The 26,063-nt window shown below is 38.4% G+C and overlaps 1 protein-coding gene across 2 annotated transcripts in view; it reads right to left on the reverse strand.

Annotated features, from left to right (window-relative positions):
• The window catches only part of LOC128021465 (ciliary neurotrophic factor receptor subunit alpha-like), a 149,620-nt gene that overhangs the window by 59,400 nt on the left and 64,157 nt on the right, over positions 1-26,063 (reverse strand). For both annotated transcript variants that reach the window (XM_052608700.1, XM_052608701.1), the window contains one exon: positions 4,633-4,866. In XM_052608700.1, the coding sequence (XP_052464660.1) occupies positions 4,633-4,866 (234 nt within the window). The remainder of the gene's footprint in view (positions 1-4,632; positions 4,867-26,063) is intronic.

Raw genomic sequence — 26,063 nt, forward strand, 5'->3', positions numbered from 1 at the left:
CCTCACTTCTGCACAGTATAACTGATCAGCATGGATGATGTCAGCAGCAAATCTGATAATGAAATGTTCTCCATTTATCCAGAAACTTAAATGATTTAGTCATATGTTTCTAGAGGATCGTAGCAATGGAATTCAGGTCAAAATGTTTTAAATATCTTTATGTTTTCTGAAAAAATGTCTTTGAAAAATTCAATTATATCTACACCTTTCGTAAATATCTTTAATTAACGTTATAATTCAAAAATAATTATCTATTAATAATAATGAACATTTTCTGTCACATTATGGGCAATATAATAGACCAAGTTTACAAATGTTTATTTCAGAGGAAGTTTTGTAGAGGGTATTGGAGGTATGCAAGACCTTTACAAGAGAAGGAAATCTTTGCCTCTCGTGCTGGTGAGACTTGTCTAGGTTCGTCTCACAGTGCTTTTCTCTGCAGCTCTGATGTAATTACTGTATTTGGCAAACCCGTTCTCCGCAATCCCAGAGGATCCCAATGGTAAACAAAATATCAGTCACAGACAATAAAGCTGGCAATGGAAAGGAGCTCAGCCTTAACAAAACACAAACAAGAACTGGGGCCATCTCTCATAGAAATTAACCAATAATTTTATTTATTTACTTATTTATTTATTTATTTTGACCAAAGCAATGATCAGAAGTGGCCAGCCCATGGAAATTCAGACATTTTAATAGGGTGTGTAGTTGAAAGCAATTTTCTTTTCACCGTCCCTTGGCCATGTTTCATGCAAATGACACAGAATTGGCCTAATAGTCAACATTTTAGTTTTAATTTTCGTAATTTTAGCACAAATATGCCAGCATGTGAAAAATGTATGGCACTACATTAGGTGAGCCAGGAATTTTATTTTCACTTTGCTGAAATGCAATATTTAAAACATATGATTATTAGGATGTTAAAACTGCATTTTTTTGTCAAATTTTCAAGCAATGCTATCATATGTCTTAGAATATAGTGTAGTTAGCTACAAAGTTTTTTAAGTTAACTACATCGATAACTATATTAATGCCACATCAGTGGACAATGGCATTCTGTTTGCAGATTTAAATGCTTTCAAGTTCTTCAAAGTCTTGTGAATTCTGATTGGCTGTCATTGTTTTTAACCCTTCTTCAGCTGGAAAACATCTTTCTAAAAGTTCTTACAACAATATTAGTTCTGTGTCTGTGTAAAATGTAATCTTGTGACATCACCATTATAGCTATGATTTTTATAGTTATAGTTTGTTATCAGCCTTGATGCAAACAGGCCTTGATATTATTATTATTATTATTATTATTATTATTATTATTATTATTATTATTATTATTATTATTATTATATGATTTAATTGTATGGAGGGTAAGTACTTAACACAAGGTATTATCAAAAGTGGAGTAAAGTTAAAGTAGTATCTTTCCCAGGTTTAACGGCACACTGTTGCTGTGGCAAGTAGTTTAAAGCTTTTGTCTGCAGTAAAGTATAAAAGTTTCATTGTGATGGAATCATGTGCACTCAAGTTAAGCAGTGATGACCTTGACATATGTCTTCTCTCCAGCTTCTTCCCTGACAACCACCACAAAGCAGCCCAACACGAGCTTGCTATCTCGGACAACGGCACAGCTCGCTTCTCCTCGCATGCTTTGTGGTCCTGCCTGAACCCTCAGGAAAGCAGCTCTATCCCAGGGCAGACAAAACATGCCACTTTAATGGCTGTCTCTTGTATCTCACAGCTAAATGGAGACAGACCACAAGCAACAAAAAAATCCATGCAAGCAGAGAAAAGGAGGTGCAAGTTTTGAACTTTGCAAGAGGTAACTATATATATATATATATATATATATATATATATATATATATATATATATATATATATATATATATGTCTTGCATTCCTTTCTGTAAAATGTTATGCTTTAGTTGTTATCTTGGCATATCACTGAAGGCCAACACTGTCTGTTTCTTCATCTTTTAAAAGATAACTTCTTGGCAGGTAGTCATTATTTTTGTGCAATGGCAAACAGGATTTGACCTGTCAGCAATTTCAATCCATTGACACATTTGGTGCACATGAGGGAATTGGGATTGGGTAATTTCCAGAAAGATTAAGTGAAATACCAACATTTAAGCATTTAAGAAGTAAGCTTCTAATAGTAAACTTCTCTATGCTTATGCATCATATTTCCTGCCAACCAATAATGGAAACGAGGCCCATATTAATCTTACTGAGTGTTTCAAGACAGCGTTATGAAAATATGATAGATGAGGTCATTATTTATCCCAAAATCGAGGGGGTGCATGTACCCAGAGATTGCAAAAGTTAGAATCGAATACACTGTGCAATATAACTTCAAGAAAATCTAGTCATATTTGAGCAGCTTAGTTGTAGATCTTGTTAAAGGTTTTTAAAGATTTTTTCACTTTTACTTAATTTAATGCGACTGTTTGCGGGGCAGGATTGTGGAATGGGTAATTTTTCCCGAGGTCTTGTACTGAGAAAGGGTGCAAGACCAACAGAAGAACACCATGGTCCCTTGGCACATATAAAGCAAACTTAAAACATGGGTCCTTCAGACAATACTTTTTCAGACAATACAATTTTGTATTGGTTATCATCTAATTTGAGTTACTGATATTTTATGTAAGACAAATTGCTGAAATAGTTTAATGTTTAAGCAAAACGTACTGGATATATATAGGTCTTTTCCAATACATGGGCACAAACAAAACCATCATAATTATCAAGGAAACCATAACTCATTTCTTATGGTTTCCCTGTGAAAGTTGACCTACAAGCTGTTTTGGTTATGACAGACCACTAAACACTGTTTAGAGGAACTACAGGAATGCTTGTAAATGGCCGGACTTGATTCTTCCCCTCTAATTCATGGCAAGCGTTCCTGTCACAGATAGGCAGGGTGTTTGACGTACTTGCGGAGGGGCCTCTCCCTGTCTGTGGGCTTGAGACCATGCCATTCTCATTCAGGCACTTAGCTGCAGAACTTATCTTGTTAGCTGAGCCGGCGTGCCCGTGACCCAGCCGCTGTGAGAGATAAACTGTGGCCACACGCCACCAGCCCACAATCTGTTTTCGTGCAGCTAAAAGTCATAAAATGAAATACTGTTTGCACCTTCAATCGGTCAGAGAATTTTAAGATGGGCCCATCTGCTAAACTGTGCAGAGCCTTTCAGCTTTTGGAGCTGAAGAAAGCTGATCACAAAAGGGTCACAGGAGATGCATTTAGGATGTTACTATACCAGGTGTAAATGGCAATCTGTCTCGGCTGATCACTTGTGTTTAGATCACCTGGAACAGATGCTAATTCCAGAAGTAAACATCGGAGACATGTGTGGGATTAATGTCTTAAAGGGATTTCAGTTCTGTCATGATTTACTCACCACTGCATCTTTCCCAACCCTGTATGAAAATGATTCAGGCTTGGAACGACATTGGCTAAGTAAACTATCCCTTTAACTAAAGTCTTAATTTGCTCTCCATGTTACCTTAGGTTTGCAGATATAGAATAGAAGAAACAAAGTAGAAATTTGTTGTAGTTGACTGTAAGTCATGCCCTTTGAAATGTTGCTTTATTAAAGCATGTAAAAAGAAATTCCTTCAGAGGAATCAGACCGTTTTTTATTAATCATGTGATCTTATTTGAATTTTGATCAGTTGTTTTTTAGGAGCAAATGACGTATGCAGAGCCGGGTGATGAAGCACATTCCTCATGGTCTCATAAGAGGCCTCATCTCCACTTTTCCCCTCTTCATTCATTCATTTGATTAGTCAGTGAAATTGCTGTCAGGCTGTGTTACGGGTAACATCTTGTCACATAATATTGATCACGGTGCTTTGCAGCGTAGCAGTTCATAATTTAGCTTTTATGAATTGATACGAGAGTTGAGGAAAAGGATCTAAGTGTAAGTCACAGAGACCACATCTCCAAACTTGTTCTGCATCTTCATGAAGTGCACAGTCTACTAGTACATACTTCATCTTTGATATAGAGCTATATTAGAGATTGTCAAGGTTGATATCAGTCTTTTTACAGTACCGGTAGTACAGTTTCAGTTTAATACTCAACTACTGTCTGATTTACAATAGACTTCTTCGGAATGCTCTTTGTTTTTTTAGAGTGATTGAATATCCAAGTAGTTTCTTTGGGCAGGCCACTCAGAAGTCCTACCAAATGACCCTAATGTGTTGCACACACCTGGACATCTACTGTCTTCTCTCCAATCGTGTTGTGTGTCCTCATAAAAAAAGATCTAGCATGACAAATTAATCCAGTTGACACATATATGAGACATAAAACTTGCACCCCAGTGACTCCCACACAGACAGAAGCAGCTGTTTGCTGGAGAAGACAAGATTTGGGATCTGGGGCCGGACGAGAACAGAGGAGCGGTCAGGGTCAAACAATGACGTCTGTTGTTAATAATTAGACTCTTCAAATAGACAGAGAAGACATCCAAACAAGAGGTTACTGGCCTCTAGCAAGTAGCGGAAATGAGCGCAGTGCTTGTTTAGAAAAAGAAGTGTCGGGGTAAACACTGCAGGGTTATTATTTCTAGGAAGGATGTAGTGAATATGACGGAGAAGAAATCGGGATAAACAGACACTACTTACGTCCGACGCGGAGATTGATCTGGTCGCGGCGCTGGCCGTCGGGGTTCTGGAAGCAGCTGTACAGGCCGTTGCTACTCATGTTCACTTCCATCAGGATGAGCCGCGGCCCTTCTTCCCGCCGACGGGCCTTCACGTCCGTACCGTTCACCTTCCATGTCACCGAGGCGTCGTTGTCCAGCGAGCCGCACTGCATAGTGACATCATTCCCTATCCTTTCATACTGAATCCTCGCACCTGGGGAAATGTAACAGATGATCAAATTCAATTACAATGCTTACTTTATTTTTCCTTAGGTGAAAAATTCAGCAGCTCTTGAGGCGCAATTTCACACATACACACACACACGCACACACACACACACACACACACATATATATATATATATATATATATATATATATATGAAAAATATGTACTAGTTTTTCAACAAACATTGTAAATGCATGGCATTCATCAGGTCTGAAACAACAAACCTGTAGAACACTCAATATCACTACTTTTTTACTTCACACCCAATTTAATGAAATCATAGCCTTTTAAAGCTTAATAATCAGATCCTCCACCTTATTTTTCACATTAGATTGGCTGCACCTATTTGTAAATTTAATGTGTCTGGTTATTTTAGCTGTACAATACTACTCGTTATGCTGCAAACTGGTATATATATATATATATATATATATATATATATATATACATATATATATATATATATATATATATATATATATATATATATAATTTTTTAACCATTTATTTTAACGTATTGTCTTAATTACAAACACACTGATTTGTAGTACATACAGTTTTGCGGTTTATGGCATTTCGATATTGTATCGTTATTTCCATATAGCGGCTAATGGAAAGAAAATTCTCACACTTTCACAGAAAGCAGCTTACTTTTGAGTTGCAAATGAAGGTGGAGAGGCTGTATCATGATTCCCCCTATTTTAAAATGTAATAAAATATGAATACTTACTTTACAGTTTTAGACCATTTTAGACTTTAGAAATGTTCCCCCGCCCTGATTTTTTTTTTTTTTTCACTCACATCTACTATGAGTTGTGAAATGTTCACACTGTCGAGCTATGCAGCATACTTTTAAGACAAATACAGATTTCATTGTTGTATTCCCTTGTGCTGCTTCTCCATTGTATTTTTTTATATAAACATGCTCTAGAAGGACACCTTTGACCTTTGTGTCTCTGTGTCGCATCTTTTGAACTGTTTTGCATATAACACACTAAAACAAATGTGGTGCTCAAGTTCACGTCTCAAGACCATTTCCCTTCCCCATTCCACAGCCCACATCTCACAGTTTTCAATGCAACAACACTGAAATGGCCCATAACTCAGATTCAGCCATTCTTTAATCGTCAACACTCCCACTCCAACTGGCATTTAGGACATTTTGGTGGTGCTAATGTTTTCGCTCATCTTAAAAAGGATCATTCCTACATGACCTGAAGGCAGTTTGTGACCAGGTGTGTGGAGGACGAGATTCTCTTGGAAGTTTATTTTTGTTTTTATCACATTGGATTTTATGAGATAAAATAATAATAATAATAATAATAACTGAATTGGCTGTGAATATCAAATCAAATCAAATATCGAATACAATTGGGTTTGGTTTGCCTGTGATGAGAAAATAACAGAGCTGTTTATTTTCCTACTTAAAATCAGTTCAATCATTACAGTATTTTCAACAAAATAAAAAAGGAAGATGTGGTTGTTTTCTTACAGAATCTGTTTTACACCCTAAGGCATGCAAATAATATATAAAATACATTTCTTCATGTCGCAACCACGAGTAATGCCCTATAGATTGTTTGCCATCATACGACAGCTGCGACAATGAAAGAAACATAAGAAAAAGTAGGTTCAGAATGCACAAACAGGCAAACAAACAAAACCCAGAGAACACATCAATGCTCCTCTTTGACTTTTATTATGGCGTCGTGACTCCCACAGCCACAGAGGTCGGAAAATGCAATTTGTCTTTCTTCCCCTGACCTGACTAACTACCCCTGTACCTTCATCCACACGCTCTGGGCAAATCAAATCCATGAATTTTACATTTACTCTGATGTCAAAGACTCACGGTGTTAAGTAGAATAGAAAGCGGAAGTCTGTTGTGTTTAAAAGAGGAGGATAGCAACAGTGGCAACTCAAATAAACACAGAAATGCCAATTAGGATGTATTCAGTTCAGAAAACATGACATGCAGTTATCAATTTGGCTGCAGTTTTTCTGCTTACAGAAAACTAGTTTCTAACTATCTTTGAGATAGAAACAGTGTTGATGCACAGAAAAAAAAATGTCCCCTGCTGATAGTATCCTATAAGTATTTTTATAATGCAATCTATGATTTTATAATGACAGAATGAAAGTAGAATGTATTTTTGAATAAGTTCTGTATCACTTTTATTCATTTTAGCTCAAAGAAAATTGCAGGTCTCCTTGTACTGTGTGAGCTAACTTGAATGTCTGCTGATTTCATCATCCTGATGATCACTATATAGATTTATTTTTTCTACTTTAAAATTCAGGGTAATTATATTCTATTTGCTTTATCTAACATGTAATGTATTGCATGCAATCATTTTTTTTTTTATATTCAGCACAACTCCCCCTACACACTATAATTTCTTTGAAACAACTTAATTGTGTCTATTGACTAAACATAATTATCAAACTCAAACACATGTTAGATATCAAAAAAGAATACTTGCAAGGAGTTTAAATGCCTGAATTCAGGCTGAACCTCTCAAAAGCCCATTGTATAACTTTTTTTTTTTCTTATGAAACCCTCTGAAGACAGTACTTGGTGGTGAATCTCAGTTGTCTAAGCCTATGAAATATCTCCTCTCCAAATGTCTTTGGCACGGGAGTCATTGCTTTGCCCTCTGCCTTGTTCCCTTTGAGGATTCTTATTAAGGGGTTGTCTCTCACTTGTCGGATGACTTTGGCCAGTCTGTGCTGTTATGGATCATCAAATAAATCCATTTCTTGTACCCTGCCTGCTTATCTGTTGAGGCGGTGGGCAGGCGGCGACAGAGTGCGTAAATGCTGGTGCATTGGCACAACACAACAAAGCCTAGGAACAATTGCTCATATCTGTTACCTTTTGATGGCTCATAATTCCTAATTCCCATTATGTAATTAGAAGGTGCTTATTTTATGGCCCTATCAGATCTTAGGTTTGCTTTCTAAATATATAATTAATTGAGTTTAATTGAAGTTTAAAGGTCCCATTAAGAATAGGATGGAAGGGAAATATAAAAAAGTTGACAAACTGATGCTTGATAATGTAGATGTAAAATGGCTGCAGAGGTTAGTGGAGCCATCATGTAGAGATGAGAGGAGAGGGACTTTACACCCACATGGAAGTGCTAAAGGTTTATGAGCAGGACATATGCAGTGTTGCTCGTGGAGGGAATTCTAGACCAGCCAACAGAGGACTGGGCGGACATATAGAACTCCTGGCTAGATGAGGAACAGCTGTCCTTCCGAAACATGCAGCAAAAGCACAAAGCAGCTAATTGGCTCTGCAAACAGAAGCTATCTGTTTAAGTGAGTGTCGTTTGTTCTCAAACTCTCAGAGAAAAGACAGTACATGACAGTAGATTACACATCTATAGCCTTATTTCTAGTAGAAATAATATTGTTTTGTGAAAATACCAAATGTTTCATGCCAGACATTGCCTTCTAAATAAAACCCCAGCAAACTTTATGTCACCAAACCCCAGCAAACCTAAAGTACTGTCAATTTTGGGATACTAGTGCCCAGAATGGGATGCTGGTATGCTGCTGAACAAGAGGATTCTTGAATTAACTGGTAAACCTTACCTAATGTTCTCTCAATTTTTTTGAGCAAAACTTTTCTATAGTAACTTTTAATTTTAATGTGCTATTTATGTATGATTTGACCTTTGAAGTAACTCAATAAGGCACATTTTATGTTACAGGCCCAGGGCGGGGGCTTGAATGCGAGCACCTGGTGGTCGGGCCTCCCCTCATGGGGCCCGGCCGGGCTTAGCCCAAAAAAGCCGTATGGGGCCGACTTCCCGTGGACCCACCATCTGTGGGAGGAATCATAAAGGGCTGTTGCATTGTGGAACGGGCAGCGGTTGAAGGCAGGGGCCCTGACGACCCGATCTCTGGACAAACAAACGTGGAACGCCACGTGCAACGTGGAATGTCACCTCGTTGGCGGGGAAAGATCCTGAGCTTGTGCAGGAGGTTGAGTGGTACTGACTGGAGATAGTCATGCTCACCTCCACGCACAGCTCAGGTTCATGAACCAGGCCCCTTGAGAGAGGCTGAACTCTCTACCAATCTGGAGTTGCCCACGGTGAGAGGCGGCGGGTTGGTGTGGGGTTGCTCAAAGCTCCCCAGCTCAGTCGTCATATGTCAGAGTTTACCCTGGTGAATGAAAGGGTCACTCTACTGAGGGACCTTAACGCTCATGTGGGCAACGACAGTAACAACTGGAGGGGTGTGATTTGGAGGAATTGCCCCCCTGATCTGAACCCGAGTGGTGTTCTGTTATTGGACTTGTGAGTGTTGCAAGTCACATTTTGTAAATAATGAACACCATGTTCAAGCATAAGGGTGTCCATCAGTGCACATGGCACAAGGACACCCTAGGCCGGAGGTCGATGATTGACTTTGTGGTCGTTTCGTCTGACCTCTGGCCGTGTGTCTTGGACACTCGGGTAAAGAGAGGGGTGGAGTTGTCAACTGATCACCATCTTGTGGTGAGTTGGATCCGATGGCATGGGAGGAAGCTGGACAGACTTGGCTGACCCAAACGTATTGTGAGGGTCTGTTGAGAACGTTTGGCTGAGGCCCCGTCAGAGAGATTTTCAACTCCCACCTCTGGCAGAGCTTCGACCAGATTCTGAGGGAGGCTGGAGACATTGAGTCCGAATGGACCATTTTCTCCACCTCCATTGTCAATGTGGCAACTCAGGGTGTGTGGCCGTAAGGTCTCTGGTGTCTGTTGAGGTGGCAATCACCGAACCCAGTGGTGGACACTGGATGTAACACTGGACCAGATTTATACCCTTTTCTGGGTGCTAGAGGGTTCATGGGAGTTTGCCCAACCAATGCACATGTGTTTTGTGGATTTGGAGAAGGTGATTTCGACTGTGTCTGTAATTTCAGACTTGTTCCCGGTGCATGTTGGACTCCAGCAGGGCTGCCCTTTATTACCGGTCCTGTTCATTATTTTTATGGACAAGATTTCTAGGTGCAGCCAGGGGGTGGAGGGTGTCTGGTTTGGGGAACACTTGACTTCGTCTCTGCTTTTGGTAGATTAAGTTTTTATGTTGGCTTCATCAGGCCAGGACCTTCAGCGTGCACTGGGACGATTTGCAGCTGAGTGTGAAGTGGCTGGGATGAGAAACAGCACCTTCAAGTCTGAGACCATGGTTCTCAGATGCGGAAAAGGGTGGTTTGTCCCCTTCAGGTTGGTGGAGAGCTCCTGCTTCAAGTGGAGGAGTTCAAGTATCTTGGGGTCTTGTTCACGAGTGTGGGAAGGATGGAGCGGGAGATTGACAGGGGAATAGGTGCAGCTTCTGCAGTGATGCGGTCAATGTACCTGTCTGTTGTGGTATTTATTGTCTGCAGCCATGGGTCCTCATGTTCTAGCATTTAAATGAATAATTTGGTACAATGAACTTATTGTGTAAATACATGCTTTTACATTGTACTAATATTTTAAAATAACTGCATGCAATTACATCTCTAATTAATTTATCTAATTACATTTGTAACTACACTGTTGACCCATTCCTTAAACCTTAACCCACCCTTAAATCTACCCATTCCATTCAAAATGAGTACACTGTAAGTATATAGTTGTTAAGACCCCTAAATATAAAGTGGGACCTTTGATTACTACTACATTCAGCGCACATTATTCTTATTCTATGAAACCTGTAAACTGCATTTAATGGTTCTAACTCTATACTCACATTAAAACGATAGTTTGCTCAAGCATTGCAATTATGTGTCCTGTGCACTGCATATTATTCTTCTGAGTGGCCATAATGTAAAAAAGTGGGTGGCCTTGTACGCACGCATATTAGAGGGAACGTTGGCTTCCCCAGCCAGCTTTACAAGCTCCAAACCATCACTGGCCAGCTTAAAAAGATGTCTAGTGCAGCCATTATTCAAAAATGCCAATTAATAATGGGTTTTAAGTGAGTGATTCTTAAAATTTGATCCCCAATTATGAATATTTGTTTCCATCCTTGATTGTGTTGCATTAGCATGTGTTCAGAGCTGTCAGAGTTTACAAGGACTCATCGCACAGTAGCCATGCCTTGAGGCTGTGGGTGAGCTGGGCAGAGCTGCGGCATATGGAAGTTTTCCCTCCCTGGCTGATATTGTATTGTAACACAGAGTGGTTTTCACACAAACAAAGGTCATAAAATGCTACATAGTCGGGAAAGGTCAATAGGATTAGAAAGTACCAGATTGATATTACATGGATCAGACAGCTTCATCATTGGGCTCCTGGGCTTAGATGCTCTACATTGGGAATGTGGGTTCGGCTTCTTGGTTTATTTTCTTACACTTGTCAGGGGGGATGCTTGCATACTCATAGCCACTGGCGCTGATCCTCATTTTCTCTCTCCTCCCAGACCTCCCGTGATGCACCACATGCTTCAAAGACTTTAGTTGAAGACCAACACTCTTTCCACAAGTTTGGCTTTAGCTTGTGACCTACGAAAAAACCCTATTGGATGTTTACTAAGCATACTAAATAAAATGAATTATTATATAATGTAATTATTGTTATGTTTGATTTCACTGTAAAATTGCTGTTTTCCGCCCACCAGTTGATTTTCATATCCATATAATATTAATAAAAATATATCTCTGATTGCATTTTGTAGCATTTCTTGATAACAAATGATCACAAAGAGTATTAAATTGAATTCAGAAATGTTGATATGTGTTAATGCAATATAAAACTAGAAGAACTGTATATTATTATCATTACTTATTAAACAATGGTCATATTCTTCTGTTTAGTATCATGTCCAACAATGCCCTTCAACTGTAGTCAAATCACTATATCTGTTCCAGGGATTGTGCAAAGCTTGGTTTTGTACAGCTATGATTTATTTGTAACATTTACATAATGTCTCTTTGTATAACATTTATATAATAACTTTAATAGTGAGAAGGAAACTTAGTAGGATATAATGATGGGGGCAATGTACTGCCCTGTGCAGGTGTGTGTTAATAAACATATGATTCATAGCAATAAAATAGCCATATTACCAGATTCCTTGTATCATTCTATTGTTTCTTTTTTTGATTATGGCTTGCTATTTTCCCAATTCATTGCACAATGGAACGCTTGATAAAAACTCAGTCTCACTTTGTTTCCCCCAGACACATGAGCAGCCAGCCAGAGGAGATGAAACAGGATGTACAACTCAACAGCCCCTTGTGATGGAGAGCAGCATGAGGCAACGCTCCAATGCAAATCGGCACCAGAGGAGATTAAAGCACCCTATCCCACTCCCACCTAAAGGCCTAATACACAAAGGCAACCTTGATTGAACTGGATCCTAATCTCAGAAATGCACTCCACAGCAATAGCACCCCCTTCTTCATTTGCTAATACACAGTTACATACAACCTTAGTATTCCTAAAGCCTAGCTGCTGCTGACAGGCTGTGCAGATATATGGAATTGGGTTCGCTGTGTTCATGCCATTGATTTGGTGCAAGGTTGGGAATTTCAGGAATCACATATGTAATATAAGACGGCCTATCAAGTGGGTAGATTGTGTATCTCAGAATCTGACCTACACTGTTAGAACATGGCTCTGGCAGCATCAGACTCTTGCAGCAACTGGTCGATTCAGAATGTCACCATGCTGGTTTTGATGCTGTGCTGTGATTATCATGACTGCAAAGTATGCAGAGACCTGGTCTCGTCTTTCATTGTCTCCCAACCAAATGGGTGTTTCCAGTGTCAGGTATTTATGCTTTTATGCAAAAGCCACTTAGAACATACTTAATGTTTAATGCTGCGTTTTAAGTTTATCTCTCCTCACCTGCTTCCAGTCATAGAGGCATTCCAATGACTAATGGAGGTGCCAATGATGTACAAGTAAACCACTGGTGTAGAGTTTTACAAACTTAAAAAAAAAACATATTTGAAAAAATAAATAAATAAACAAATAATAGGACGGATGGATGGCCAATGGATGCATTTGATTTGCAATCAGTTTCCAAGTTGGAAGTCCAAGTTTAAGTGAGGTTTTTCTGTTTTTCAGTGGCTTTGTATGGGTTTTGTACCAGTGAGATTGTGAAACAGTGGTGCATCTAAAGGCAACTCACTAATAGCAAGCGGTTGGCAAATTTTATTTGTTGCAGATTGTAGCTTGAGAAATGTAGCTTATTATTTGTTATTATGATGTTTTTTTTGTCAGGGAACTCCTATATAACCTCTGTAAAGATCATAGCTTAGCCTTTTAGAAGTAGAACACAATAAAACACATATACTGCTGTGTAGCTAAGATTTTCAGAGGGATGGATTTTCCTTCAAGCCAAAATAAGCACAGTGTAGAGTAAAACATTATCTGTTTACAAACCAGGTTTCATTCATATTTGAAGGTTGACCATGGGACATGATATCCCAGAGTCCAATGTTCACTGGTAACAAGCCAGATCAAAAAGCATTCAAAATCAACTGACAGTCTTCAGGTATGTCACTGAGGTTTTCTTGCAGTGCCACTGGGATGTTATCAAGTCCTCTAGCTTATAAATATTTGCATATTTAGACTATGATGCGGCACAAAAAAATAAAGTGTGGCAAAAATAAACTGATTGTAAAATCTAGTTTCAAGAGCACTTTGTTGCCGAACGACTCTGAAATTATTTTCTAATCCATTCTTTGTATGAAGTAAATGGCGTGAACCTGCTGCATTGGCCTCAGGCCCCTGGAGAAAGCGTACTGTTATACCCAGATTACTTGCACATTTATTCCAGCACTCTACCTTGGCAATGCTTTGAATGAGGGAATTGCATTGCCGTGCTGGTGGAATGTAAACATCCCGTGGCAGGCCTGTGTCTGTGGCCCCCTGTCTTCATCAGAAGGAGGGATGGAAATCTGCCTGCTCTACTTCTCCCTCTCTTACTACATCTCCACCGGCACACATGTCCTCCAGCACTGATCACAGATGAGCCGTGCAAAATGAAGAGCAAACATACCTGGATGTCATTACAAAGCACTCCCATCGTTTACAGGAAGTACACTGAGGCCTAAAACCAACAATCGCTCCTTCCCTGTTCCCATTCCCCTTGCAGGGTGGCAGCAAGAGGGAGAGGGAGCTCCGTTAGGGGTCAAATAAAATCATTTTTTATGTCTTTTTTGACAACCACTCAGAGCGCCAACAATGCTGGGCGTAATCTGTCTTCATTTGCTCAGCCGTTGTTATCGTTTCCCCCAATCAATCCAATGCAAAGGGTCTTTTGAGATGTTAATGTGTTTATGTCGAAAGGGGACATTCTTGTGACTGGAATTAGATGACTTGGTGCAAAGCAAGTACTGTGATTTGAAAATGTTGCTATGTTGAAGGGAACACAAAGCATTTCTGAGAGAATACCAGTGTCCTAGCCAAAGTCACACTTTTAGATAATTTATCACGTCAGGCCTAGGCATGTCTCTGAAAGAAAGATAAATCATACTTCTGATGACTTTTGACCAGGGTTTACAAGATCTCTCTGGACCAGAGGATGAAATGGCCTCCGGTGAACTGCAATCAAGAATATTCCTATATAGAAGAATCAGAATCAGAATCAGAATAAGCTTTATTGCCAGGTATGTACACATACGAGGAATTTGTTTTTGTGACAGAAGCTCCGCAGTACAACAGAATGACAGCGACAGAACATAAAACACATAATAAAAGAATAAAAAATACAAATAAGTAGATAATATACCCATAAAACAAGGGATGACAAACAAAACATTTTCAAAGAAGATCAGACACTAGGTTGTGTGAACAACAACTACTTCACTAGTCAACCTTAAGGACAATCTGTATAATTAGACTGATTTAGGGTCATCTTTATTCCTTCCAAAGTGAACCAAATTCCTTCATCACACTGAGGGGCTCTACTGATTGTGAGTTTACAACTCATCTGTGATCAAAACCTTATACCTTCACTATAGCATTTCTACAACAGGTTCTCTAGAGAGAGCAGTTGAGATAACAGGGCTTGGGGTAGTGACTGTAGACAGGAAACTGCAGATATTTGCTACGAGATGCTCTCGTTTGCGAAGGGTACACAATCTGGCAGGCCAACCGGCTCTTCTCTGACAAGCCTGCTTAGCATTCCAACAGTATTACTCCCCAAGAGAAAACCTTTCATAACACAAACTTATGCTCTTGTGTTTTCTTGTGCTTCTCTCTTATCTGTTTTTCCTCTTTTCCCATCTACTCTTCCTCTGTTATATCCATCGCTTTCATTCCTGGCTCCTAACAGCCCCCACTAAACTCACACCCTGGGTTGGAGCCTCTCACTTCAGGGCAAGCAAAAGCTGCTGTGACTTCATCCAAATTCTCTTGTTACCTAAGGGTAATCCCAGTGTGATTGCCCTGTTTACTGGCACTTCTTGGTCCCACCGGTGGCACGCTGCTCTCCAGAGACTGCCACTTTTGAGGAAAACGTGTCTTGTTTGGATAACACTGTAGGATAATCTGTCCGGAAAGGGAGGGTCTGTTCATGAGTGTCACTGGAACAACAGATCAGTTTGAAGAAAAGAATATTTGAGTGGTTCCTCCAGCTACTAGGGACATAATACCAGAGAATATTTCAAGTGGTTTCAGGTCTTTGTAGAGCAAGGTTGTCAAACCTAGTTCCTGGAGGCCCGCAGCCTTTCAGAGTTTTGTTCGAAAACCTTGCTCCAACTCACTAGCCTGAAGGATTTGATTGGATGGATTAGTTGAATCTACACTCTGCAGTGCTGTGGTCCTCCAGGAACTAAGTTGTAGAGGCAGAACGTGTGATGGATTGTGCCGACCTGCGATTGAGTGTTAGATGTTATCTTGGATGATCTTGCAGCCACCGACCACGTCATCAATAATACATGAATAGCTATACCCTGAGTTTTAAGTACCTCATGTTTCTGGTCTGATCTTGATGGGTTGTGAATGTGAGGGCATTGCAGTTTCCACCTTGTCTTTTCTGTGCATCGTGAGCTGATAAATTTAAGGAGGACCAAGTGCAGGGCTGTCCGATTTTGGAACTGGAGGACCAGCGTCCTGCAGAGGTTAGCTCTAATTTTCACCAACACTGGTCTAAATAGAACCTGAAAACCACACTTGAGTAAAAGTACAGAATTACTAAATTACTACAAGTTACAAGTCACTGATTACAAAATTACTTTGAGTATCTGACTTTACCAGATACTTTACTCAAGTATTTTTATTTTTTTATGTATTTACTGAATGTAGGCTCAAAGATGCATAAGTCTTTAACACCTACTGTAAGAGACGTGCCAGTGAAAAACATGAAAGTTGATTTGTAAAGAGAGCAATCACGTTTATTTTCTATAACCTAAATAAAATCTGAACACCTCAAAAATTCCAATAAATCAAGGTCAACACAACTGCCTCTTAAATGGCTAAAGACATTCAAGTCTCAGCGATGCACAAGTGCTCAAAAGGGGCATAAGTAAAACAGTATCCTTAAAAAAAGTTCAGTTAAATATGACAGATAAATAAATGAATTTGAAGTAAAATACAAAGCCTTCTTGCACTAGACGTGCTGGTTTTGGCCTCATCACTGGCTGCAAATATGTCTTCATCTAGTATATAGAACACTAGCAGTTCACAAGCATTATATAGTAAATTTAATGTCTATACATAGCAATATTGGTTATTTTGTAGCAGAAATAAACTGCTGCAGAAAAAGTTAGGTGACGTGCAAAATGAAATTAGTAATTGCATGACTCATTACAAATGTATTTGAGTAAAAAGTACACAAACCTTTTTAAAAAATGTATTGAAGTGGAGAGTAAAAGTTGCTAATATCTTTGATTCTCTGTAAAACTACAAAGTAGCTAAAAAGGTACTCAAGTACAGTAATTAATTGCATTTAATCAAAATACTTTTCACCACTTCCTGACACACTTGCCCGTAGGTTTCTATAAATCTTAGGAAGTGTTGCATTGTGGTTTGCCACAACTTTACAAATTCAACAGAGTGCGTACTATTTATTTAATTCTAAGAGACGTTGATTGGCTGGCTCACATGTGTTGACTTGGGGTTAAACCTAAACCCTGCAGAAGAGTGACCCTCCAGATACAGGGATGGACACCCCTGGCTAAGCTCAACACATTGGTCACATTTTATAATACGCACCAGGGATATCAGAACCTTATAACTAAGGGGAAATGTCCTTCACATTTTCAGAAATGTTGACTTCTCTCTTCTTTTTGGCTAAATAATCACTACATTTTAAGTTTTGTTTTGAGCTCTTTTTATATTGGCCACAAGACGGTTGCTAAACCACACAGGAAATTAAAACTTATTTCAAGTATTAGTTTTTTGAAACAACCATTCCACTCCAATGATTGTTACAATCCGAGCACACACTCAGAAACTTGGAATCAAAGAGAGCAACCTGTCAGTAGATTTACCGCCACTGCCCCACATGCAAACAGAGACATTAAATCATGTACAGTCACAGCATTTATGGTGATATTAAAACGTAATTATATTTGCACAATTTATCAAAGTATACTTTATTCCCATACTAAATTGCAGGTCAAGGAGCGGAGGCTCAGATTGACGGCATGTTTAAACAACACGGGTGTTTTTTATGCATCTTCTGATGTGCTAATTCAAGCAACATTCATTAATTGTGATGGCATTCATAAATACAACATATTAATATGCACTTGACATGGAATGTGACCTTCAGAGGCTCATTTAGAAGCTGCTGATTGTGTATACTTAGTGAAGGCCATATCATCTATCAGCCTGGATGACAGCTATTGACCTCCAAAATTGTGCTTTTCTATTGCAATGCACATTGTAAAAAGGTTTTGCATCAGTATCGTAGCACTGAAAAATGCTTGTGAGAGCTGGTAATAAAGGCTAATACTAACAACTGTGAATTTCCTGAACCAACTGCTTCAATAAATACCTTCTCCGAGAGTATGTGTAGATGGAGGCGTGAAGATTAATGCCCAGACTTTTCCACTTGACATATGTGGGCTCTCTGGACCTTTGCGTACGCCAATACCCTCCTTTCAAGTTAGGCCTCACGCAAACACAATGCTAGCTTCACTTTGATGAAGTAGTATATGGCTAGATTGAAATGAAAAACGCTTGATTATATCACTTTAGAATTTCAAACACATTTTCTTCATAGAAATGTGCATTCAAGTAATTTTGTAATGTATTTTTGATTAAATTTAGGCAATAAAGGCAAAAGATGCATTGTGTCAATGACACAATTAGCACACCTGCATATATTTTCAGAATCAGCTTTGCAAGAATGCTCACGTTTACAGCCCATGCACAATCTGCAAGGTGCAACCAACATTTCAATCTCCAATGAATCCACTTGTCAGCAGCTTTTATCCTCACTGGACCACAAATAGCATTTTTTTCTTCTTCTTAATAATGCATTATAAGATGATAAAAGTCTGGCACTTTCATCGAGTTCAGCATCGAGATATGCCTGTGTCGCATAACGAATTTGATATTATACTTGGGGAACAGAGCGCAAAGCTCAAAGTCATTTAGGGAATGTTTTTGTCACCGTCAACATCTTTTTGAAGGATTAATGAAGGGCAGAAATAGAACGTTTCACCAGACGGATCACAAATGCTTCATTTAATGTGTTCAGCTTAATGAGCTCATAGAGAGTCAACAGCAGAGACGGAAGAAATGGAAACGTGTGAAAAACAGAAGTGACACTTAGAGTCGCTCACAGGGTATTTTTAATGCTATTTTCCCACTTGGTTTGATTGTTTGCTCACGCCTTTCTAGTTAAAACTAATTGAGATGTTTCCCACTAACAAAACAATTCAGTTATTAAATCATTTTCATTTGTATGCACCAAGAGTTCACACTAATAGTAACAGTAACATTGAACAACTTGTTTTGGCAGAATATTAAAGAAGCTTAATGCAATTAATAACATAATATTGCTCACTGTTAAAGTTCATTTAGGTCTCTTTCATTAAAAAAAGTTTTTTTTTTTTTTTTTAAGTTGTAAAAAATAAGCATTTAACAATATGAATCAATTGATCGATTGATCAATGCAGTGAAAACGAAACAAATTCTAGCCTATTAAACCTTATTGTAAAATGTTACCAACTAGTCACACTCTTATTTTAGTCAAATGTCAAACTTTAGGAAATGTATGGAACAAACTGAAAGTGTATTCAAATTATAAAGACTTGCACATATTTGCCTAATTTTGTATCCAACAAAATCACCTTGATTGGACTCTGTAGCAGTTTGCTGGAGTATTTTGGGCGGGAAAAAAAAAAATCACAACAACCAATTGAACAAATCTCTCACATCATAAAGGCTTGGGCCATCAAGAGCCATGGAGTGAAATTGCTTTCAGTCTGATCTGCTTACAAACATGACTTGTAGCCTAGTGTCACCTTTAATAATGCATGACTATTGAAATGAATATTGAACATAACCACCGAGGTGTTGTTCCTTTGTTTTCCATCCGCAGACAGAATGAGTGGAACTATACTTGTTAAAACTGTTCAACTTAGCAGGGGCATTAAACATTCAGGAAATCAAAATCACAGCATGATTCGCATCATGATGCACAGCTCGAGTTACTGCTAAAGTCTTTGTCAGAGGTGACTTAGATTTAAAATATGCACTGTGCTAATCTAAGTAGGCACAACACCATCAAAAGTCCACACAGACTATTTGTTGACCGACTAAATCTCATAAAAACAAAATAAAATAAAAATCCTGTGCAAAATTCATGAATTGCATGATTGCACAAAAAATTGTGGATGATATTAAATTAAGTAGTAAAAAACAGCTAGTTTAATTCAATTAGTTTAAATACATATATATATATACATTTTAGTTTATATACACTCTCTAGCTAAATTGTACTTAATGGTTTTCATTTACTCTACTGTCTGCTTGTTATCTAGTCTGATATATACATTTTTTATTTATCAATTTATTATTATAATTTTTTTTTTATCAGCTAGGCCATCCACAGTATGAATTTGCTATGAGTAAAGCTTACACCAGGGCATTTTTAAGCCTTGATTCATTTTTTCATACGAGTCATAAAAATGTTGTGCTAAGTGTGATATAGTTTGCTAGCTAATGAATCTCAGTTCCATGTGTTTTGCCGCAATGAATGCATTAACAGTGGTAAAGCCTCTTTTAAATGTTTGCCGGCATGATATCTCGACTTCAACAGTTTTGTATAATTTTAGCTATTAATTTAGTGTGATTATATATTTAAAAAAAATAACAAAATAAAAAATACCTACAGTACACGGAAATTCTGAAATAAGAAATGTCGAAAAGAAATAAGAAAAGAAATTTTCGCCAATCAGCAGTCATTGAACCCACTTACCAAGGACTGGCAGCAGATGCTTTATTTATTTATTTATTTTTTCGCAAAAGCTATATACAGTATGAGATTAATTTAAAGTAATCAGCATTTCATATAATTAACTCAATTAACCCCTTTTTAATAATAGTATATTAATAAAAAAAATCTGACTGGGAAAATAAGAAATTCTTAATAGAAGTGCAATGCATGCATTGTTCTTCAGGACAGTAAGAGCTGTCACACTGATGGTTTCCACATCAATGTTGGTAACATAATGCTCTGAAGAACGAAGACAGCATAAAGGCAGATCACGCGGGCTGGAGGAAGAGAGGGAGAAAGAGTAAATCTGTCAGTAAGAATAGAATGGTCTAGCTGTCCCAGAGAGCTTGCTGGATCGATACACCTCAGAGGATAAGCAGCCAGCCTGCACTGTTTTAGATAATAAGTCCCCATCACCTGAAATCAAACACTGAAACACTGAACATGAGATCCACTCAGGACTTCAGGAGACTGCACTCCACACTCAACTCATCCTGGGATCGCATTACACCAGGTCAAGATTTATCTCTATTAGGACTCTTAAACCTGCGGGATACTGGTGTTCTCTCTGCTTTGCTTGTGTTGTCATGTTCTCAGGAAATGCTTCATTTGCATTTGAGTTGGAATCATAGAAGAGAGTTTTTCAAAGTGAGTAATAGCACTAAATGGAGTGCAAGTGGGGGCTTTTGTGGAAAATATGCAAGTTATCATACGTTTCCTTTTGTTTTAAAGTTTACCATTAAAAATTAAGGTTATTTACTGGCGATGATGGTTCCACGAAGAACCTCTATTGAACAAAACGTTCTTTATAGTGCAAAAATAAATAACTAAATAATAATTAAAAAACTAGTGATTAGTTAGCTGGACCAGTGCGTGTTGTGATTGACTTCACTCTGTGCCTGGTCGGGAAATATCATGTCCTTTCCAATGGCTGCCTGCGAGCTTCAATGTAAATACTGCATCAAAATCAAATCAATTTTAGCGCGATTTAATCCCATATGATAAGTTCTAAGTTCTTCTGCCTTGGGAAAGCAAACGTGTCTCCTACATAGTGATAACACTCGTTACTTTCTCTAATGCAGCTCAACCAGCTCTTGTCCCATTCGTCGTTATTTGTGACATCAAAAATCCCAGAAAATATGCATTGTAGTCCAAATGAGTCATTCATTGTAGTTTTTGAAAAGTGATTTCTGTTAAATAAAATATCTCCTTCTGAAGCGGACTTTGAGATTTGTAACTTTGCAGATCTTTTTTATGCTCAAACAGCAATATTACAACTAAAGTTGAAAAAAAGTGCAAAAGCATAAATAAATAAATGAAATAAATTTAAATAAATCCTTGAAATAAATAAATAAATCCCCGTAAGGAAGAATCCATGAGCAGAAGGTGCTGAAGGAAAGGAGCCTCTGCTCTGGCAGAAAGATGGACATTTCATTAACCTTCAAGTCATTAAGGTCTTAGAAGAGCAACGGTCCCAAACAGACCAAGACGATGTAGCACAGCTGGAGCTGTGTGCAGATGTTAAGAGGCCCTGTTCTATAAAGCACGGACAGAAAGCTTGAGGAGACGGGTGATGAGTTGAAGACAGGTCAAGCTGTCTAAAAGTGAGCTGGGATGGGGATGTTCACATAGTCAGGAGGATCCAGGAATAAACCGTGTCCCAGGGGTAGAATATCTATATAAATATTTCCAATTACCATCACCAATCCTGTGGACACATTTTATGTTTTTCATATATAGAAATCAAATTCATTATAATAGTATAAATGCCTTTGCTGTTTCTGTGTGCTTGCTGATTAAATTTTGTTCACATGAAATGTGGAGGCTGGTTGACCAGCACTATGTCCCTTATAAAGCTTATTGACCAAGAAAGTCTTGCTGATTAACTGTTACTATCGTTTAGTTTCACTTATTGTAGAAATGCTTGTAGTGGCTGAGCTGAACTGGCTTTCTTCAGCTGCTAGAGGTGTTGCCTGTGTCTCAGAAATCTCTTTAGCCCAATGAGCATGTTTAAGGCAGCAGTATCCATCCAGGGTGCTGTAGTTGGAAATCCAATTCCACCTTCCGTTGAACCAATTTCCTACCTTGAATCACTTTTGCCGGTTCGGCTGAAAAGGTTACAGACAGAGCATGAGGGTGTTTTTCTTACTGTGATAGCTAACAGAGAGTACAGAGAATATCACAGCAAATCAATTGCAGCAAATCTTAAAGAGCTCCACTCCCTGTGCAGAAGTTTATATCTGCTACAGAATAAGTGATATCGCCAACTACAGGTCACTGAAAGTACTATATCTTGTGTGTTTTGCACTTACCCAGATTTGTCAACAAGGTTACTTTAAGTGAATGTGAGTTCCTTTGCAATGGCAATGAGGCTGAAACCAGGTCATCAAGTCTTTTACATTTTCTTTTTTTTCCACTATTATCATGTATTCTTATCCTTCTATTATTGTAAAAGTTCAATTAACAAACAAACAAATAAATATAATTAACGCGATTGCAACTTTCTTGTTTTTCACTGGCATGTCTCTTTGAATAGTGAATCTTTGAGCCTACATTTAATACAAGTGAAATACGTAAGTATATATATATACATATATTGGAGGGATAGCGATTGACGATTTTGGTGATAACCGTGGTGTTCAAAGCAACAATTATCAATATCATGCTAATTTTGTTTGTGCCAATATACCGATATTAGGGATAACTGTGATATTTAAATTAAACAGTTCTTTTATGATAAAACCACATGTAAATAATCCAGCGCCAGACATCTGTCACACAAGAAGAAGACGCAGCACTCGCAGCTTCTCCGAGGAGAGCCGTGTTCATCTGAGTAAGCTGCCATTATTTTACTGGTCATAGATTGGGAAATATATTATTTAACCTGTTAACAGCGGTTCTAAACATTAATGCACTGTGAACTAACATGAATAATGAATGACTGTTTTTTTTTTACACGAACACAGATTAATTAACTGTGTAATAAATGTATTGTTCATTGTTCATTGATGTTAGCGTACATTAAAGTTAACAACATCCCATCGTATTGTAAAATGTTACCATTCATATTTATTCATCATACTGCTGAACTTGACAGTATTTTGTCTCTTGTTATTTCATAGGAGCTTTAAAGAAGATGGAGAAAGCCAGAGTCTTGTGACCTGCGTTTATCAGTATCCTTATGTTCGTTGAGTGAAAAAAAACTCAACAATCTGCATATTTTAAAGTGGTGATCTGAGTACAACAGCAGGAAAAACACTAAAATGTGAGCAGGGCAAAGGAAAGTTAATCATGCAATTACAAAAATGCATGTGGAAAATGTCTGCATGGCTGGAGGTTGAAAATACCTGGTAGATTATTAAAGACACTGAGGATTGAATTTAAAGAATCCTTTTTAATACTCACTGTCTGGCATCTGGGGACCTGTTTATAAATGTTTTGTTAGGGTTGTCTGGGTATGTATGTATGCAGTGAAGCACTAATGCACTTAAAGAATATGAGATCAAAAGGTTTAAGCGGATTTGCACCTTAAATGCAACACAGTCTCTCTCCAACTCATCACATATTGACACTTGGTCAGGACACTTTGGCGTCGTTTCTCGACATCCAGCATCCTCCATTGCTTTAAATAAGGAATGCTTAGCGTCAATATGCCAACTCAAAAGGCTTATCATCATGAATAAATTAGATATTGGGCAATAATATTGCCATTATTGCATATATGTTGGGGTGTGATTTTTCAATGTAAACAGTCACAACATTTTTATTTATATTACACTATTTACACATTTATGAGCAGGTAACCCTATCCCAAACAGAAGGCAAGAGGGACGCCGCTAAATTATTTCCAGTATGGAAAATTGAAACAATTGCAAACACTGCATGTGTACCTTCACACACCATTTTACTTACGCAATACAGATGCCAGATTTTATTTCCCTAGTTGCATCTGTTATAGGCATTTAATTTCCCACTAATTCCCGCAATAGGGAAATAACAGTGGAAAGCCATCCATCCACACCAGAAATATATTGCTCATGTCCTCCACATTAGTTTCTATTTACAAACAAAAACATCTGTGTGTAAGTGTGGGTGATTTGAACAGCTGTCTGGATAGGCCATGAAGTAGCCTAGGAAATCGCTATCTGTTATTGCTCTTGGGGTTGAAAAATTATTCGTTTTCCAACAGGGTGATGGCCCAAAACATTGGGCAAAAGCTGCTGTAGTGTGGCTTACTGGAAAACCAGTGAAAGTCCAGACTTCAGTCCAATTAAGCATGTGAAATTACTAAAAAACTGCTGCTCTCAAACCTTCTTGATGGCAGCTAAGCAAATTTGCCAAAAGGAACGGGCAAAAAATGTAAACGCCAAGATGTGCAATGCTGTATAGTCACTCACTGAAGGAAGCTGCCAAGAGTTTACAGGGAGTAGGGGAATAATGAACAACAGAGTAGAGATAATAATCTCCATCTAAAGCAATAAGACACAAGTTGGGAGATAATTCGTAATGCTCTCGGAAAAACTGAGCAGTTTATTGCCTTTTATAACCAAGCAAGTTATGCCTAGGCACAGTTGTAATCATCCCTTATTGTCCAGGCACAATCATTAAGAGTCATCTGAATCAAACACGATGTCAGGGTTCTGTCACTTCAGTCTAGTGGTTTTCATGTTTTGTGACAGAGCCCTGATACTCTCCTCCTGTCATTGTTTTCATGTGAGTGCGCGGCTTCGAGACCGCTCGAGCTGTGCGCTCTTGTCTGCGTGTCCTGTTTCATGTTGGAGCGTGGTGTTCGGATCCCGGCACTCATGTCTTGCTGAGTTTCGGTTTCGTGTCGGGGACCGAGCACTCGCGCTCCATGTTCTGTTTTATTGTGGCATTGTTGCACACAGCTCGAGTTATCGGCTGTGTGCTTGTTATATTTTGTCTTGTGCTGTCGCACGCAGCTTAGTTTTTACTGGCTGCGTGCTGTCTTGTGTGAACACGCGGGTTATGAGCTTGCTCATTAGCTGCGTGTTTGTGTCCGATTCGAGCACATGGCTTGCGATTGGTTTGCTGGCCATGTGCTTGTGTTTTTTGTTTTGTGTGAGCACATGGCTTTTGTCTTCGTTCCTATGTGCCATGTGCTCTCGTCAATTGTCTTGACCCCTCCCATCTTGTTACCTGATTATTGATATAATTTTCCCCACACGTGTTCCCTCGTTAACCTCCTCATTAGCTCCCTATTTATTGCCCTTGTGTTTGCAGTCTGGTTGCGAGTTCGTCATCGAATCTTTGTCTGTGTATGCCTTGCCTTGCCTTGCCTTGCCTTGCCTTGCCTTGCCTTGCCTTGCCTTGCCCAGTCAAGTTAGTCTGTTTTCCCCCACGGGGTAGTTTTTGTTTGTTTGTTTTATTTTTATTGCTATTAAAGAGCCCTTCTCTCTGCATCTTTGAGTCCTCGCCTCATCCCTCTACCCAAAACCCTGACACACGAACACTGCTAGACCGACATTAGGTGTTTACTTTCCTGTATGTAGATCATAAAAATTCCAGAGCAGGTTTTTTTTTTTATTATTATTTATCCTTTGATCACTTTGCCAAATCTAAATTGAAACTTTGAAAATATCCCGGTGTTGAAATATATATATCTTCTCTTAGACTTCTTTTTTCTTATATGCAGATTTATTTTAATTATAATTACTAATGTAAAGCTTCCAAATATACAAAAATTACACCAAAAACAAATAAAATAAAGACATTAAATAGTTGCTTCCAAAATTTAGATGATAGATAGATGATCGATCAAATAAATAATTA

The sequence above is a fragment of the Carassius gibelio genome, chromosome A10 (assembly GCF_023724105.1).
Source record: "Carassius gibelio isolate Cgi1373 ecotype wild population from Czech Republic chromosome A10, carGib1.2-hapl.c, whole genome shotgun sequence".
NCBI lineage: Eukaryota > Metazoa > Chordata > Actinopteri > Cypriniformes > Cyprinidae > Carassius > Carassius gibelio.